The following is an 18,637-nucleotide window of genomic DNA, read 5'->3' as shown; positions in this document are numbered from 1 at the left end:
TTAAGACGTGATATGCCAAAGATACATTTGCTCTGCATTTAATGAGGTCAACAGTGACTTTGGTTAAACTTTACCACAGACTGTTTTCAGAAAATTCTACCTTTTAATGCATTTTTCTCTACATACGTGTGTAACATGACAGTGCCCCATTTAACGTGTGTCCTTCAAAGATGGGATCCAAGCAATCACATTTCAATCAAATAATTGCTCTCTTAATATCCTTACTGTTCTTTACAGTCTGACAGGGGCGGACTGGCCATAGGGAGAACCAGGACTTTTCCCAGTGGGCCGGCCACGAAACGGGGCATGATAAGCTGAAGAGGGCCGCAAAACGGCACTGCGATATGCCAGTCAGAATTTATTCCTTGATGCTCACAAGCAAAGTGTGACAAATGTATCACAAATCGCATGCCCAAAGCAGCACGTGAGTTTGAGATCCAGTTTGAGAAGCCTTCAGAATTTCCACAGAATCTCTCAACAGTGCAAATGAACGGGCAACTATAGTCAGACTGTCAGATTCATCAGCCAATCAGATTGATTTATTTGTTCTTGATGGGTGTGATCTTTAGAATATGTTCCTGTGGAGGCCTTCTAGCTGGCCTTGAGTGACGCAATCACGCTTTAAGTGACGTAATTTAAAAAGCGAAGAGCGCGAGATCTTGACGAGTCGGCTGTCATCACTGCTGTTATTGCCGTTGAGAAAGAGATCCTTATGGATTTAAAAACATGTTCTGCGAGACCGTGTGATTGCTTAATTTATTAATCATGAAAGGAGGACTGATTTTCACATCAGGTAAATTGGTAAGTGCTTTTTGCATTATAGCAACATCAGGAGTTTTAGGTAAATTAGGCTGCTGGAGCATTCAGTGTCGGATCAAGTTTTGAAAAGTTGTGCTGCTTTCCATTCAACTCGGAAAGTCGGATTTTACTATTTATTTTTAGGAAAAGTGCAATGGAATGCATCTTGAAGTCAGAATTACAACTTGTAGGCTTATGCAGAAATTCTCAACTCCGATTTCGCTTAGATGCAGGTGCATGATGTCACACAAACATGTCGACACTCAGGGAGATATACAAAGTAAGTGATAAACATTCACTTTATTAAGTAATATCGATAAATTAGTTTGTTTCCACATTACATGATATTAAAGCTCGTTTAACAAACACCTGCAGAAACAGGTGTATAAAACTTTATAATCTCTTTGGGTAATCCTACACCTGAACCACAAATGCTAGTGCTGCAGCATTGTTTATCAGTTTGATTGATAGGAGACATCTCTAATGAGAGTCAAACCCCTGCTAAGCTAACGGGAGCATTGCGGTTTTGTTTCCTTAAATGTTCTGAATATCGGGGAATGGAATGCATTTATGGTCGGAGATATCAAGTAGGAATATCCCACATCCAACTTGAATGGAAAGCAGCATAATCGTGTACCCTGATGAAACTAAATATTATTAGATTTTTCCAGGTATTATAGACCTCCTTGGTAGATTCATATACAAAATTATAATTTTTGACATTTATTCACAAAACAGTCATGCTGCAGTTAAAATTAGTCTTGCTTGAGCATTAAGTGTTATTTCAAGTTCTGGCTGTCGTGCATGGATGTGTTTTTAAAATCTCAGTTGGTATTACTAGTTAGCTGCGACATAATATATGATGCCCAAAGGCATAGGGTGTCTTATTCATTGTGAAACTGTGTTTTCTTAATGGCATGAATCACACTGAAGGCCTAGACTTTTAATGCACAGCCCGCCACTGCTCGTAGGATGTATATTTATGCAACAGTGATCTTTACTCATTTCACCCGCATAAAAACACATATTATATATAGTCTTCAAAATGCATCAACACCATGGAAAGAACATATTGAAACAGTTAAATTAGGTAAATAAATGCTTTAACAGCATTCAATATATAAATCTCTAGCACTGACAGAAGACTGGTATATATGTTTATAAAACAGCAACAGCGCCACCTAATGTACAGTGGTGTAATTGTTTTTATTTTTTACGGACTCCATTGACAGTGTATAGCCCTTTCGTTGGAGGTTTGCCTCACAAAATTGTCACGTATTTGGTGTGAACAGGCCTTTAGCACTGGCCAAACATTTGTCTCTTGTGGGCCACCTTTTGAGGAAACCTGGTTTATACACACAGAGTCTGTAAAAAATAAAAACGAAAAACAATTACACCCCTGTACAGTAGACGGCACTGTTTCTATTCTACAAACATTTACAGCAGTCTCCTACCCTGCCCAGTTGTCAGATTTATATATTGAAAGCTGTTAAAGGAATTATTTAAGAAATATAAATCATGTGATAGTCAACGTATATAGATATGGAATAATCACAAATATAATTTATGGAAGCGCAAAAAACAAAAAGGACACTATTACATACCTAGGTTACTTAGGGTAATGATTCAAAACACTTTTGGTGCTTAAGCAATTATAAAAATATATATTTTATTGCAATTTTGACATTTTTGTGCTACACTATTATAAGAGAAAGGTTGAGGAATACTAAAGATGTGGGGAATAACTCCAAAAAATGGATTAGGGTGCAGGGGTGGAATGAGGTCCCAGGAAACTAAAGACAAAAGGCATGCATTAAAGGGTTAATTCAGCCGTTTTAATTGCCATTAAGTGGCATTAGTGGTGCAGAAAATACACACATCAGCTTAATTCTATAAAGATTTTTTGGCAGATTCTATTTATCATGTCTCTTGTGAATCAGAATTATACATATTGTGAATTAAAGGGAGAGTTCACCCAAAAATTTAAATTCTCTAATTATTTACTCACCCTCATTATAACCCAGGTGTGTATGACTGTCTTTCTTCACCAGAACACATTTGAAGAAAATTAGAAAATATCTCAGCTCAGTTTGTCCTTGAAATGCAAGAGAATGCAGATTTCTCTTTTGAAGCTCCAAAAATCACAGACAGTCAGCATAACCGTCATCCATACGACCCCAGTGGTTAAATTTAATGTCTTCTAAAGTGACATGATCGCTTTATCGATCGAATATTTTTGTACTTTTTTAACTAAACATTTTGTGATGCAATCGCATTAGCATTTGAAACTTGAGAACTGACACACTTGCGTCACAGCCGTTTTCACATTTTACAAGTGAGAAGGAAGAACGCTGTACAGTATCTTGGTTGATTTTAGTTTCAATCTGTATTTTTCTGTTTCTTTACTCACAATGGTGCGTTTGTGTGCTTATCCTGGATTCAATTCAGTTCAATTCAATTTTATTTGTATAGCGCCTTTCACAACACACATCGTTTCAAAGCAGCTTCACAGAACATCAGCATTAACAGACGACAAAAACTGCAACGTCCATAAAGTCGATTAGTCATCATTGTGTAATTTAGACAAAATTTGATTTTAATGGTTTAAAAATAATTAAATGATAATTATATTAACTCTTTCCCTTCCAAACACGGAATTTTCCGGGGTTTATGAAAAAGCTTCCGCCAAACACGGAATTTTCCTGGTATCCGTGTTTTAGGTGGAATACTGGTAAGAAAGACCACGACGCATGTTTTGAAAGAGTACGCAACTCTTTGATCAAAGAAACAGACTGCGATCGTCTTAAACGTAAAGTGGAGTTTTGAGAATGTAGCTCAAAATGTAGATAGAAATGCCTTTTTCTCAGCTTTTTGTCCGAAATGTTGTTTTTGACAAAGCCTACCTTTAATGCCTTAATGGCATTAAAAATAACAAATGAAGATAAAATAAAATCGTTTTTTATTTGCCTAAAAGCAGAGGCTCAGATCTTTATTTTGATATATAGCATCTTCATATATTCATGGAATTAATTATTCTGCGGGCCATTAAAGTTTTGCGAAAATCGTCAAAAACCCTGGCGGTGGCTGGCAACTTTTTTTTTTAAAACGCTGGCGGGAAAGAGTTAATAACCCCAGTGAGCAAGCCGTAGGCTGACTGTGGCAAGGAACACAAAACTCCATAAGATGTAGATTAATGGAGAAAAATAACCTTGGGAGAAACCAGACTCACTGTGGGGGCCAGTTCCCTCTGGCTAACATTATGAATGTAATGTAAATATTAATTATGTATAGGTAAAATCATGTTTTAAAATTATTAAACTAAGTGTTAAGGTGTCAGTGAGTAAAAATCGATTGTGTTTGAACTGTAAGATTAATGACCAAAGTCTTTGAAGTCCATCTAGATTAATTGTAGAGGTTCACATAGATGCAAGTGTCCCTGTCAATTGGCCGACGAAGGCTTTTGTGGGCAATAGTTAGTCTATGCATTCCATTTCACGATCGTAGTCCATCAATCGACCGCATTTAGTCATCATCATTCAGCGACATGTAGCAGTGGAGTCCAACATGAAGCAGGAATGGTGCTGGATCCAGCCGGTTCTGGTGACCTCAGGATAGGAGTCCCGAGGTTGAGACAGGGAAACAAATAAAAAGATGTAAGCGTAGATGCCATTCAATTTATTGCAGAGTTTGAGATCATGCTCAATGTTTCTAGTTCCGGCAGACTCAACTAAAGCAGCCTAAGTGTGGGATAAATTAGGTGTATGCCTGGCTAAATAGATGACTCTTTAGTCTAGACTTAAACTGAGAGAGTGTGTCTGCATCTCGAACAGTGTTAGGGAGATTATTCCATAGTTTAGGAGCCAAATATGAAAAGGATCTTCCTCCTTTTGTGGATTTTGATATTCTAGGAACTATTAATAGGCCAGAATTTTGCGATCTTAATGAACGTGTTGGAATATAGCGTGTTAGAAGATCACTTAAGTACTGCGGAGCTAGACCATTCAAAGCTTTGTACGTAGATAACAGAATTTTAAAATCAATACGAAATTTAACAGGTAGCCAATGTAGCGATGATAAAATGGGGCTAATATGATCATATTTCTTGGTTCTCGTCAGCACTCTGGCTGCTGCATTTTGAACCAATTGAAGTTTATTTATTGATCTTGCTGGACATCCTCCCAGTAATGCATTACAATAATCTAGTCTTGAGGTCATGAACGCATGAATTAGTTTTTCGGCATCAGCAACCGAGAGCATTTGCCTTAATTTAGCAATAGTTCTTAGGTGGAAGAATGCTGTTCTACAAACATTTGTAATTTGATTTTCAAAGGACAGATTTGTATCAAATATAACACCTAAGTTCTTTGCTGTTGAAGATGATGTAACGGTACATCCATCTAGAGTCAAATTATATTTTAGTGGCTTATTTTTAGAGCTTTTTGGTCCAATAATTAGAACCTCTGTTTTGTCAGAATTGAGTAGAAGGAAATTTCTGGCCATCCAGTCTTTTATTTCATTGATACACTCTGTTAATTTTGATAATTGTGAAATCTCATCAGGTTTTGAAGAAATATAAAGTTGTGTATCGTCAGCATAGCAGTGGAAACTTATTCCACGATTCCTGATAATATCTCCCAGGGGAAGCATATACATGGAGAAAAGCAGAGGCCCTAAAACTGATCCCTGTGGCACTCCATATTTTACTTTTGTTTGGTTTGACAATTCCTCATTTACATAGACAAAGTGGTAACGGTCTGCTAAATATGACCTAAACCATGCTAATGCCACTCCACAAATTCCAACATAATTCTCCAGCCTATTCAAGAGAATGTCGTGATCTATCGTGTCGAATGCAGCACTAAGATCTAAAAGCACTAGAAGAGAAATGCTGCCGCGATCAGATGATAAGAGCAAGTCATTTGTAACTCTGATAAGTGCAGTCTCTGTACTGTGATGAGGCCTAAATCCAGATTGAAATTCTTCATATATACTATTTTACTGTAGAAATGAACATATTTGGGAGGATACTACCCTTTCTAGTATTTTTGACATAAACGGGAGATTTGAAATCGGTCTATAATTAGCAAGTTCTCCAGAATCAAGTTGTGGCTTCTTAATTAGCGGTTTGATAATTGCCATTTTAAAGTTTCTTGGGACATGTCCTAAGCATAGTGAGGAGTTAATGATATTAAGAAGAGGTTCTGATATTACAGGAGATACCTCTTTTAAGAGCTTAGTTGGTATTGGATCTAACAAACAAGTTGTGGCTTTTGATGTTTCGATAAGTTTTGTTAGCTCTTCATGACCTATGATAGCTGAAGGATTGAAGATGCACATGAGGGAAATTAGTCGACTCTGATTTCTGAGGTGCTATGACAGATGATTGCATAATTCCAATTTTATTTCTGATTATTTCAATTTTATCTGTAAAGAAATTCATGAAGTCATTACTCTTGAGGTGTGACGTAATATCTGGTTCGGTTGAGGCTTTATTCCTAACCAATTTAGCCACAGTACTGAATAAACATCTAGGATTGTTGTGGTTATTTTCTATGAGTTTACTAAAATATGCTGACCTGGCAGCTTTTAGTGCGTGTTTGTAGCTACAGATACTATCCTTCCATGCACCCTGAAATACTTCTAATTTTGTATTTTTCCACATGCGCTCCATTTTCCGAGCTGCTCTCTTGAGAGCATGAGTGTGATCATTGTACCATGGTGCAGGGCTTATTTTTTTTATTTTTTTTTTAATCGAAGTGGGGCGACAACATCAAGGGTGCTAGAGAAGACTGCATTTAAATTTTTTGTTATTTCATCAAGTTCTTCTGGGCTTTGCGGTTTATTGAGTATATGAGATAGATCTGGAAGAGTATTAGTGAAGCTATCTTTAGTGGTCGAAAGAATAGTTCTACCTAAACGATAGCGTGGTGTAGATTGAGTAACAGTAGCTGATCGCAGCATACAAGAGACGAGGCAATGATCCGAGATGTCATCGCTCTGCTGCAGAATTTCTATATTATCAACATCAACTCCATATGAAAGAATTAAATCTAGCGTATGATTATGGCGATGAGTTGGTCCTGTTACATTTTGTCTGACTCCGAGAGAGTTGAGAATATCGATAAATGCTAATCCCAATGTATCATTTTCATTATCTATGTGAATGTTGAAGTCACCAACAATTAAGGCTCTATCTACAGTAACTACAAGATCTGATAGAAAATTTGAAAATTCACTAAGGAAATCTGAATAAGGCCCGGGTGATCTATACACTGTAGCAAGGGTAAAGGACGACAGAGATTTTTTATTTATATTTGTATTTGACGGTGTCACATTAAGCATTATTAGTTCAAAAGACTTACATTTATATCCTGTCCTCTGAGTAACACCAAAAACTTCACTGTAAATTGTAGCAACACCTCCTCCTCGGCCCTTCAGACGAGGCTCATGTTTATAACAATAACCTGGGGAGTAGATTCATTTAAACTAATATATTCATCCGGTTTAAGCCAGGTTTCAGTCAAACAGAGCGCATCCAATCTATGATCTGTAATCATTTCATTGACAATTAGTGCTTTGGTAGCAAGAGATCTAATGTTTAGTAGCCCTATTTTTATATGATGTTTATTTTTAATTTGTTTGTTTTGTTCAAGTTTGACCTTAATCAAATTTTTTCTAAATGATTTAGTGAGGGTATTGTGTTTGGTAGTTCGGGGAACAGACACAGTCTCTATGAGATATCTAGGTGATACTGTCTCTATGTGTTGTAGTTTATGTGACCTGTGTGACGTCTCATGGCAGCTAGCAGACGTTCGGATTAACCAGTTTGTCTGCTTCCTGACCTGGGCCCCAGTTAGTCAATTAATATCATTAAGTCTATGAGCCAAATTACTAGAGAGGAGAGCGGCACCTTCCCTGGAGGGATGGAGTCCATCTCTCTTTAGCAGGTCAGGTCTACCCCAAAAACTTTTCCAATTGTCTATAAATCCTATTTTATTCTGCAGACACCACTCAGACATCCAGCCATTCAGTGACACTAATCTACTATAAACCTCGTCACCACGTCGAGCAGGGAGGGACCAGAGCATATTACAGTGTCTGACATCGTTTTTGCAAATTTGCACACCTCTTTAACATTATCTTTAGTGATCTCCGACTGGCGAAGCCGGACATCGTTAGTGCCGACATGGATAACAATTTTAGAAAATCTACGTTTAACATTAGCCAGCACTTGTAAATTTGATTTGATGTCAGACGCTCTGGCCCCCGAAATGCAATTAACAATAGTGGCTGGAGTCTCTATTTCCACGTTCCTTACAATAGAATCACCGATAACAAGGGCTCTTTCAATATGATTCTCAGTGGGTGTGTCACTGAGTGGGGAGAATTTATTGGAAACCCTAACAGGAACGGGAGAGTGGTGTCTCTTTGCTGAACGAGTATGCCGCCGAGACGTCACCCAAATGCCCTGCTGCAGGGGCTCTATAGCCGGAACCAAAGTGTGTGTCTTGCTCTCTGTACTGCCCGCATCCGAAACAGTATCTACCGGCTTCTCTTTCTCACTGACCTCTACTAGCGTTCGGATGCGAGTCTCTAACTCATTAACCTTCTCCGTCAGCCTGACTAATTCCTTACATTTATCACAAGTGAATCCCTCACTGCTGACGGAGGAGGCTATTGTAAACATGTGACATGCAATGCATGAACAAATAACATGAGCCGATGCCATGACTTACCGCAAATTGTTCGTTGTTCCTGAGCGGTGAGGGTTTTGAGGTTGATTTGAATCCCTCACAAAATTGTTTGTTGTTGGTGGTGGTTGTTCTTGATAAGCGGTGCTTTGAGATCGATGCAATAATCTGTGTACCGCAGAGGAGAAAAAAGCGGTGCGCGCTGAAAAAATGCACGCAGTTTAATCGCTATAAAAATAGAACGCGGATGCAGGTGGAATATGCACGCAGTTGAATCCCGATAAGAGAATAATACGGGAAGACCTGATGCGTGCTTAAAAATGGCAGATGTTTAAGGATTAAAAGCTACAAACACAGACTCTAGTTAGGTGTCAGCAGCAACCGGTAAAATACACGCAGATGAAACGGGAGAAAAAGCGGAAGAATCTGAAACGTGGTAAAATGACAAAGGATATAACTATGAACGACGCGGTAAAATGACAAATAATAACTATGAACGATGACTATAACGTTGAACGTATGAGAATAAGCAGTGCTAAGCAGGCCACAAACAAACTCTCGTGCAGCGTGCGTAGGTGCTGTGCCGTGATGTCTCAACTGAGTGGAGTACATGAGATTATCTCTGTATCAATGGCAACAGAATACGTCACATGAGAGACAGCTTGAACTCCACCCTCTCGGAAGCGTTGAATTATAGTTAAAAAGCACTTAAATACTTAAAGTGATCATTTAGCTTTAGAAGACATTAATGTAACCGCTACGCCTTTAATTTCTTAGGCAAGCGAGCTGACACAATCAGGCAAAGGCTAGAGGAGGTTTTTGAGCAGGCAGTTTGGAGACAGCCCTCAGTGGTCCTTCTGGATGATCTGGATCACGTGACGGGTGCTGCAACCTCACCTGAGCATGAGCACGGACCGGAGGCAATACTGCGGCAACACATTGCACAGAGTAAGACATCCCAACAGACACGCATGGCTCCTTACACACCTCCGTGAGGAGCCTTGAAGTCTGAAGACATCTTTAATCTGTGTTTTGTTCAGGTCTGAGGGATTTGGTGGATGAGATGGTGGTACGTTCCAGTTTTATTGCTCTGGTGGTCACAGCACACAGTGAACATGCCCTACATCAGACCCTGACTGAGGTGCAAGGCTCACACTTTTTCCAAAGCTTCAGCAAGATCCAAACACCCGATCAGGTGAGGTCAGGACACTGTGGTCTCCTTTTTTTTCTTCTATAACTTCCCTGCTGTCTGTAATATTACTGTATAATATAATATTGTAATGGGTAAGGATGAGCAAGGAGGCGGCGTGAACTGGCAGAACTGTCAACAAAACTTTGATGACATAATAGAACTGAACCTAACGTAAAACACAAAGAAGTGCACACACATATGGTGGCCGCGTGTGTCTCTCTTTCTCTCTTGAACTGACACCCCTGGCTCGTCTTTATCCCCCTCCTGGCTGATTAGGTGACTCAGCGCCAGCCGTGCAACCTCACGGCCCGGCCACTCTCTCCTCTTCATCAAAATATGTTTGTACATTGTGTATTGTAAAATGTTGCTATGAACATATCAACTGTACTGTTTCTCTTTGAAGACTCAAAGGGTTGAGATTCTGAGGTCCCTGATACACAAAAGGAATCTTCGGGATTGTCAAACTACTCTTGATCTGGACAGTGTTGCCAAGGAAACAGAAGGATACATGCCACAAGACCTGAATCTGCTGCTTGAGAGAGCTGTCCATGCCAACACCGTATGCAGCAGAAGCAATGGCAGCTCTGAAGGCAAGCTCGAATAAAGTTAAGTCTCTCTATGAGTCAGCAGTCCTTCTGAAATCTTTTGTAGTTAAAGTTTCTTATTCCGCAGATTTGAGCTATAAGGACTTCAAACAGGCTCTTCAGGACTTCACCCCACCTTCGCTTTGGGGGGCTCAGTTGCAGGCCCCAAGCGGGGTGGGCATGGAGAGAATTGGGGGGCTTCACCAGGCACGTCAGCTTCTGATGGACATCATACTGCTGCCAACTATGGTACAAAAATATCTCCATATTAAAAAAAATTCCAGGACTTATCCAAGAATTTTTTTTAAAAAGGTACTGGTTACAAATCTGTGTTAAAGGGGCAAACTAACAGGGATACAAGTGATTTGTGGGAAATTGGATATCACTGTGTATCCCTGAACTGTTAAAGAAGGTCTGTTGTCTCGTGTTTTCCAGTACCCCCTACTTTTCTCCAGTTTGCCGATGCGTCAGTGCTCTGGTGTGCTGCTCTATGGAGCTCCCGGCACAGGCAAGACTCTACTTGCTGGAGCTGTCGCCAAGGAGAGCGGCATGAACTTTATTAGCATCAAGGTAAGGGAGTGTGTGAATATGGATGTGTTCTGATATAATGATATACAAAAAAATGTAAAGGAATATCTTGTGTTCAATACAAGTTAAGCTCAATCTACAGCATTTGTGGCATTATGTTGATTACTACAATAATATGATTCCAGCTCGCCCCTTAAAAAAGGAACAATTAAGGTTACAGTGAAGCACTTACACTTGAAAAACATTTTGGGAGGTTTTAAAAGCTGAAATGTGAAGTTTAGAATTTTATTTTAAAAAAAAGCAATTCAATTTGTTTGTTGAAACTTGTGTATTATTTGGCTTAAATCATCATTTAAGGTCATTTTGGTGTTTAAGGAATTTAAGGAATTTTTTAATTGAAAATAACTTTATACAGGAAGTCTTTGTAAGTTATTTTATCACACCAAAATCATGTTCACATTTGTATTGTTTATTTCTTGTGGCTATATTTGTGACAATACAGTGAGTATTTTAACGTTTATGGATTGGCCCATTCACTTCCATTGTAAGTGCCTGACTGTAACTAAAATGTTTCCTTTTTAAAGAGATTTTTTTTGTGGCAGTCAATATTATGCCACCAATGCTGTCGATTGACCTTAACTTGTATTTAACCTGGAATTTTCCTTTAAAGGGATAGTTCACCCAAAAATGAAAATGCTCTCATCATTTGCTCACCCTCATGCCATCCCAGATGTGAATGACTTTCTTTCTTCTGCAGAACATGTAAAATAATTTTACATGAATATTTCAGCTCTACAGGTCTATAAAATGCAAATGAATTTTGAATGTGTCAAAATTGGTATGCTCCAAAAAGCACATTAAGGCAGCTTAAAAGTGATCCATATGACTCCTCAGTAGTGATATGAAGAAAAACACAAGAAGATGAATGTGAATGTGAAAGTTAAACAATGTTTCTCAATCGGAAGGCTGCAGCCTAATTAGGCTGGATATCTTGGCTGCCAGGTCATCAAGCACCGTGGATGGAAGTCTGATAAAAAAAAATAAAAAATACATTTCTGAAAAAACAAACTAACAGATGTGCTTACTCCATTTCTACAAATTAGTGGTTCACAAATGATTTATTTCCAAAATCTTCATGCCTTGACTGCAGAGGCGGAAACCTTTATGACATAGCCATGCAGACTTACTAGACTGTCTCATTCATAGTGCTTAATGATGAGGATGAGGAGCCTAGCCTACAGCCTCAAAAGGACTAGACTAGAAAGGATGCAGCATTACTAGGCTGCAGCCTTTAATTTGAGAAGCACCCAAAATGGAGATATATCTGTTTCTCACCCACACCTATCATATCACTTCTGAAGATATTGATTTAACCACTGGAGTCTAATGGATTAGTTTTATGCTGATTTATGTGGTTTTTGGATCTTCAAAATTTTGGCACCCATTCACTTGCATTGTATGGACCAAAACCACTGAGAAATTCTTCTAAAAATCTTCATTTGTGTTCAGCATATGAAAGAAAGTCATGCACATCTAGGATGGCATGAGGGTAAGTAAATGATGAGAGAATTTTTATTTTTGGGGTGAACTAACCCTTTAAGATCTATACCTTTATGGTCTGTCTTAGTCCAGTAACATTCCTCAATGATTGTAAAATCATTTCCATGTTTCTCCAGGGTCCTGAGCTCCTCAGCAAGTATATTGGTGCCAGTGAGCAGGCAGTTAGAGATGTGTTTCAGAGGTCTGTCTCAATGCAAATAGCCCCTTCTATATGAAACATTACCACCACTACTAGAGTCATCAATGAATGTGTCTTTGTGTTGCTGCAGGGCTCAAGCAGCTAAGCCTTGCATTCTGTTCTTTGATGAGTTTGACTCATTGGCCCCTCGAAGAGGTCACGACAACACAGGAGTCACTGACCGTGTGGTTAACCAGCTGCTCACACAGCTGGATGGAGTAGAGGGACTGACAGGTACATCAGGGCAAAAGATCAAATGTGTTTACATGGGTCAAAGACCAAATATAAGCTGTCTTAACTGACCCAATATACATTTTTTATTTGGCCATCTATTGTATGCGTTTTTAAAGTATATTATCATAGGATCATAGAAGTGTAGAGCAAAGCTAAATGTTCTTGCTAGACTTCTTATTAATTGTATGAGAAATATTTAGAGTGTATATTTGATAGATTGCAATATTGTGTATGCAGTTATTTGCATGGAAATGTAGAAAATTGCAATTGTCTGTTAAGGCTCTGCAGTGACTGTTTCTTATTTCTAGGGGTGTATGTGTTGGCTGCCACCAGCCGTCCCGACCTAATAGACCCTGCTCTTTTGAGACCTGGGCGACTGGACAAGTCTCTCTACTGCCCTCCTCCTGATCAGGTTAGCATGCTGTCTGACACACATCAGTTTAACCTCTCTACACCTAAATGAACTGCCTTGTCAATTTACTGATTCATGCTTGTCATTCAGGAGGCACGTCTGGAGATCCTGAGGACTCTGACTTGCTCTGTGCCACTGGCTGCAGATGTGGACTTGGAGCAGATTGCTGTAGCAACAGAGATGTTCACTGGAGCCGACCTGAAGGCCCTTCTCTATAACGCCCAGCTCGAGGCAATACATAGCACCCTAGGGCCCAACCTTCTGCATGTAGGTTACAAACACACATATAACACACATAGAACTGGCCAAGCTGGCAACACTAATAATCTCAAAATGGCCAAATATTGTCAGAATAATTGGCCTGGTCTATATATAGGTCTATCACTACCCTATATTTAAATATAATTGCACATACAGACATCACAAAATCAGTACAATGATGTGAGCATGCAGAATTGCAGTAACAACTGACAATTTACAGGCTTGTGTCTGAAGCAGAATTTGTTGTTTAATAGGATCTGGGCTCAGGGTCAGACAGTGATGTCAGCCTCTCCTCCCTGATCTTCCTGAACCACAGCAGCGGGTCAGATGATTCTGCTGGAGAGGGGGATGCAGGGCTGGAAAACTCATTGGTTCTGCTGGACCCCAGTGAGTTCCCACCTGAGGACCCACGTCACAACATCTGGCGCCTTTACTTCGGGAGCTCCTTTGAGTCCGAACTAGACAACCATTCACTATCTGAACTGGTGAGACTAACTGTACAAATGGAGATATAATGGGTGATACAAAATTATGTTCAAATCAATGTTATCGATACAGATGTTATTTCAATATAACTGATTTGAACACTTTGAGTTGCAAATGCATCTTTTGCATTCCACTTGCTCTTTTCAGAATTCTCAGTGCCTGTCTGGACCCAACTCTACTGCTCCTGATCTGACAGGGGCATCGGTGAGGGACTCAAGCTCTTGTCATGCACCTGTCCTCATGTCCTGTCTGCAGGAGGGCTTTCAGGAACTGACCCATGAGCAGTCAGAACGCCTCCGAGCAGAGGTCAATGCTATAAAGAATAGCTACCGCAAAAACATGGTCAGTTACATTCCTGATCTATCTATAAAAACCCATTTTTATTTCTTTCTTTCTTGCTTTCCTTCATTCTTTCTTTAGTTTTTTTTTCTGTCTTGCTTTTTCATTCTTTCATTCTCTTCTGTTGTGTTTCTCTTTCTCTTGTTGTCTTTAGTTCTTTCTTGCTTTCATTCTTTCTTTCTCTCTTGTTTTTCATTCTTTCATTTTCTTTTGTTGTCTTTCTTTAGTTAATTCTTTCTTTTGTTTTTTTGTTTATTTCTCTATCTGTCTGTATGCCTGTCGGCCGCTCTGTCTGTCTGTCTATCTATCTGTCTATCTGTATGTCTGTCTATCTGTCTGTCATTCTATTGTTGTATATACTGCATCTGTCTTGATTCTGAGGACTGTGTTTGAGTACTGTATGTAGCAGTCAATAGTCCATGTTTGGTCAGATCTGATGGTCTCCTGTGTTTGTAGGATGACTCTTCTCTGGTGCAGACAGGTCCCAGTAAGTCTGGTTCTCTCATATGTCAAGCTCACCTGACTGCAGCTCTGGCTAACACTAGAGCATCTGTCAGTAGAGAAGACTGGAGGAGATGCACTGAACTGTGAGTGTATACTTGATAAGTAAACATATCAACCTTTATTTAAAACAACATCAGTGTATTCACGCTGATCTCTTTTAATTGCTGATTCAAAAGCGTGTTCTTTTTTTCCCTCTGTAATGCAGATATGAGTCTTTCGGAGCCTCAAGGGAAGCAAGGTTTCAGAGCACTGCTACATTGAAAGCAGGTCAGCGGGTGACCTTGGCTTAATGAGAGCCTCACATACATTTATACAGCTCAGGGCATTAGACAGTGAATGTTGCTGGCTAGAGGATAGTCTGTGTGTGATTGGTGTAAAAAAATAAATTTGTATCACACATTACTTTCGTTTTTGCCTTAAGTGCAAATGCAGAATTATGATTAACTCATTGTGTGCTATAAAATATTTCAGTTTTAATCATGTAAGCTGAGGGATGAAACAACTTTATTTTAATTCAGTAACACTGAAGTAATTTAAAGATACAAATATCTAATTTTCTAATTTTTTGTTTTTTTCATTTGCGAAGCTGTTCTAGGAAATGTACAAAAGAACAAATGTTTATGTGGGAAATGTGTAATTAATTAACTATTTAATTAATGAAAATTTTCTAGGAATTCTGATGTTTATGTAAAATTTCTACATTACAGACAAATCTTGGGTTTTCAGATGTGGTTTTGGCTGGGGTAGATCAAGAAGTGCAGGTTCAGGTTGGCTAATGCTATAATGCCAATATACAGTTAAATGACAGCAAAATAAATGTTATTGAATTACATGAACACCATTTACTCAAATTTCACCAAAATAAAAACTAAAAGAAATGAGGGTGGGAACACTTCCGTTAATTGGTCTATGAGGACATCACATATGTTCAAAGTAAATGCCATGAAAGAGCACATAATGTACTGTACAGTGTTATTGGTGTTTTTATTTTTTTCAAATAGGTTTCTTCAAATCTTACCATCATTTTGATATGCATAAAAGTATCACGAATGCTGCTAAATCTGTATTCAAAGACATATTTTTCCTTCTCTTTTGAAGAATAGTCTTCTATTTGTTTAATCAACCTTGAAGGCTTCTGATTTATTCTGTGGGTAACTGACATCTGCAAATCTCCAGGATCTGAGTTCTCTTTAGATTGATTTTTCAAACCATACATTTTCATAGTCTTCAGACCTGCTTGGACATGCCCTGGCCTGAAGCTACAGCTCTCTCTGCATCTTTGATTATCATTAACTTTCATAGCACATTCACAGTTCTGCTCTCTTGTGAGCTGGATTCCCCTCTCACACATCTTTGTGCTGAAATCAGAGTTACCGCAAGCTGTACTACAGCCCACAATGAGCCTATTGTATACAACCTGATGCAGCAATTTTTGCTGTTAAATATAGCAAGTGTTTGTTCTGGCCCTTGTTCTGAGGAACACAGCAGAGCTGGAAGTCTATTTGACCATATCTCAGCCAAAAAAATTCAAACAGTCTACAATAGACTTGGTACCATCACTGTGAGAATGCTCCATCTAGATGAGAGAAACAAAATTGCACTCAGTCAGCAGGACACATCAGTTCAGCCTGTGTAGAACCAGGCTCTCTTTCTACACTCAGGGCAGTATCAGTGTATAAATCTGTACTTATATGCATGTTAAAAGCATGGGGGTTTTTAACATTTGGTGACACAGGGTCAGGGACCACCCCAGTCTGACTCAGAGCCAAGTAATTTCTTGTTACACTTTAAGATAACTTTCATAAAAAGTATTAAATAGCATTATTACATTAACAGATCTTTTGTTAATTGTCAAAGGGATAGTTCACCCAAAAATGAAAATGATCTCATGTTGACCCTCATGCCATCCCAGATGTGTATGACTTTCTTCTGCAGAACACAAAGATTTTCAGAAGTATATCTCAGCTCTGTATGTAATACTACAAAAACTGCAAAAAGTATGCAGTTGGTATCTTTATTGATCTAAAAAAAGCCTTCGATACTATTAATCACTCAATCCTATTAAATAAGATGGAAAGATATGGAGTTAGGGGGCTGGCTGGAGATTGGTTAAAAAGTTATTTAACAGGGAGGTTACAGTTTGTAAAAATTGGTCAGTATTTATCAGATACTCTTGGCATTGTTTGTGGTGTCCCCCAGGGGTCAGTATTAGGGCCAAAACTGTTTAATGTGTATATAAATGATATTTTTAATATATCCAAAATACTGAAACTTATACTATTTGCAGATGACACGAATATATTCTACAGTAGTGCTGATTATAATGAGCTTGTAAATATGGTAAACAGGGAACTAAATATAATAAAAAAGTGGATGGATACAAATAAATTATCCTTGAATATAAATAAAACTAAGATAATGATGTTCGGTAATCGCAACAAAATGTCTAAACAGAGAATAAGTATTGATGGTACCCAAATTGAAACTGTGAGTGAGAATACATTTTTGGGAGTAAAATTGACAGTAAATTGTCATGGAAACCCCATGTCAGACACATAAAATCAAAAATCTCCAAAAGCCTCTCAATTATAAACAAAGCAAAACTATACCTTGATGAGAATGCACTCCGTACTTTATACTGCACCCTGGTACTACCATACCTTATGTTTTGTGTTGAAGTGTGGGGAAATAATTACCGGAACACAATAAATCCTCTGATCATATTACAGAAAAGAGCTGTGAGGATCATTCATAAGGTTGGTTTTCTAGAGCATACTCATAATCTATTTACACAGTCAAAGTTGTTAAAATTTGATGATCTTGTAAAATACAATACATCAATGGTCCTATATAAAGCATTTAACAACTTATTACCGCCTAACTTACAACGTTTTTTTCAAATTCCAGTGCGAGCTCATAACTTGAGAGGTTTTGGATATTTTTCATTACAAAGAGCCCAAACCACTCGTAAACATTATTGTGTGTCTGTATGCGGAGTGAAACTCTGGAACAAACTGGACTTGCAACAAAAGCAATGTAAAACTATTCATCAATTTAAACTGATATATAAACATCGGGTCTGGTTAAGATACAGAGATGAGGATCTTTAATTTACATTGCTGTTGTACTCTGTCTTATAGTGTTAACGTGTGCTCAATATTTCCTAACCATCGTTGGTATATTGTCCATTAATATCGTCGGTATATTGTCCATTACCATTGTTGGTATTGTTTCTTCTTCTTAATTGTTGGTACGGTTGTTATAATAAATACTTGTTACTTGTGGTAACGCCACCATGATACAACATTTGTAAACGATACGTGAGCAAAGTAAAATGAAGCTCAATGTACTAATTATTAAATGCATGGGGAACTGGGGTGGGATTAAATAAGTTGTCTTCTTCCCACTCCCTTTCAGGCAGATTTCGATCGTCATAGTTTAATACTGCATGTTTGTTTTATCCTGTATGACTTAACAATATTTGTTGCCTTGTACTTCTGTGCCATTGCCTGAAATAAATGAAATGAAATACTGACTAAAGAATACGGTTGACGACATTGTGATTATGATTCACAAAACGGAACATGTTTTAAAGGGTTATAAACCATAGGCCCTGCTGCATCTTATTTTCATACTATTAATAATTCTAAATAGACCTGGGGACCATTTTTTGCTAGTAAATACATTATGATTTGCATAATTGAAAACGATGTGCTCATCTACAGAACATATTGGGGGGAACGAATATAGGCTATTCTTATTGCAAAATACGCGGGATGCAGCTCTAGGCGAAGATGGAGATGAACCCATAAGAGTTGTTCATTAACTATACTTAGGCCTATCAGTTCTAACGAGCGAACTGTTCTTTCA

The 18,637-nt window shown here is 38.4% G+C and overlaps 1 protein-coding gene across 1 annotated transcript in view; it reads left to right on the top strand.

Moving 5' to 3' along the window:
* Positions 1–18,289, top strand: part of pex1 (peroxisomal biogenesis factor 1) — a 28,134-nt gene extending 9,845 nt beyond the window's left edge. Inside the window, exons 12-24 of the mRNA XM_052135133.1 lie at positions 9,267–9,437; positions 9,530–9,684; positions 10,085–10,271; positions 10,354–10,514; positions 10,701–10,835; positions 12,470–12,534; positions 12,623–12,765; positions 13,074–13,177; positions 13,268–13,444; positions 13,693–13,923; positions 14,072–14,266; positions 14,720–14,850; positions 14,973–18,289. Coding sequence (XP_051991093.1) covers positions 9,267–9,437; positions 9,530–9,684; positions 10,085–10,271; positions 10,354–10,514; positions 10,701–10,835; positions 12,470–12,534; positions 12,623–12,765; positions 13,074–13,177; positions 13,268–13,444; positions 13,693–13,923; positions 14,072–14,266; positions 14,720–14,850; positions 14,973–15,057 — 1,940 coding nt within the window. The 3' untranslated portion in view covers positions 15,058–18,289. The remainder of the gene's footprint in view (positions 1–9,266; positions 9,438–9,529; positions 9,685–10,084; positions 10,272–10,353; positions 10,515–10,700; positions 10,836–12,469; positions 12,535–12,622; positions 12,766–13,073; positions 13,178–13,267; positions 13,445–13,692; positions 13,924–14,071; positions 14,267–14,719; positions 14,851–14,972) is intronic.
* The last annotated feature ends 348 nt before the right edge of the window (positions 18,290–18,637 follow it).

The sequence above is a fragment of the Xyrauchen texanus genome, chromosome 10, assembly GCF_025860055.1.
Source record: "Xyrauchen texanus isolate HMW12.3.18 chromosome 10, RBS_HiC_50CHRs, whole genome shotgun sequence".
NCBI lineage: Eukaryota > Metazoa > Chordata > Actinopteri > Cypriniformes > Catostomidae > Xyrauchen > Xyrauchen texanus.
The sequence above is the reverse complement of the archived record's forward strand: the minus strand, read 5'-3'. Positions and strand labels throughout refer to the sequence as shown.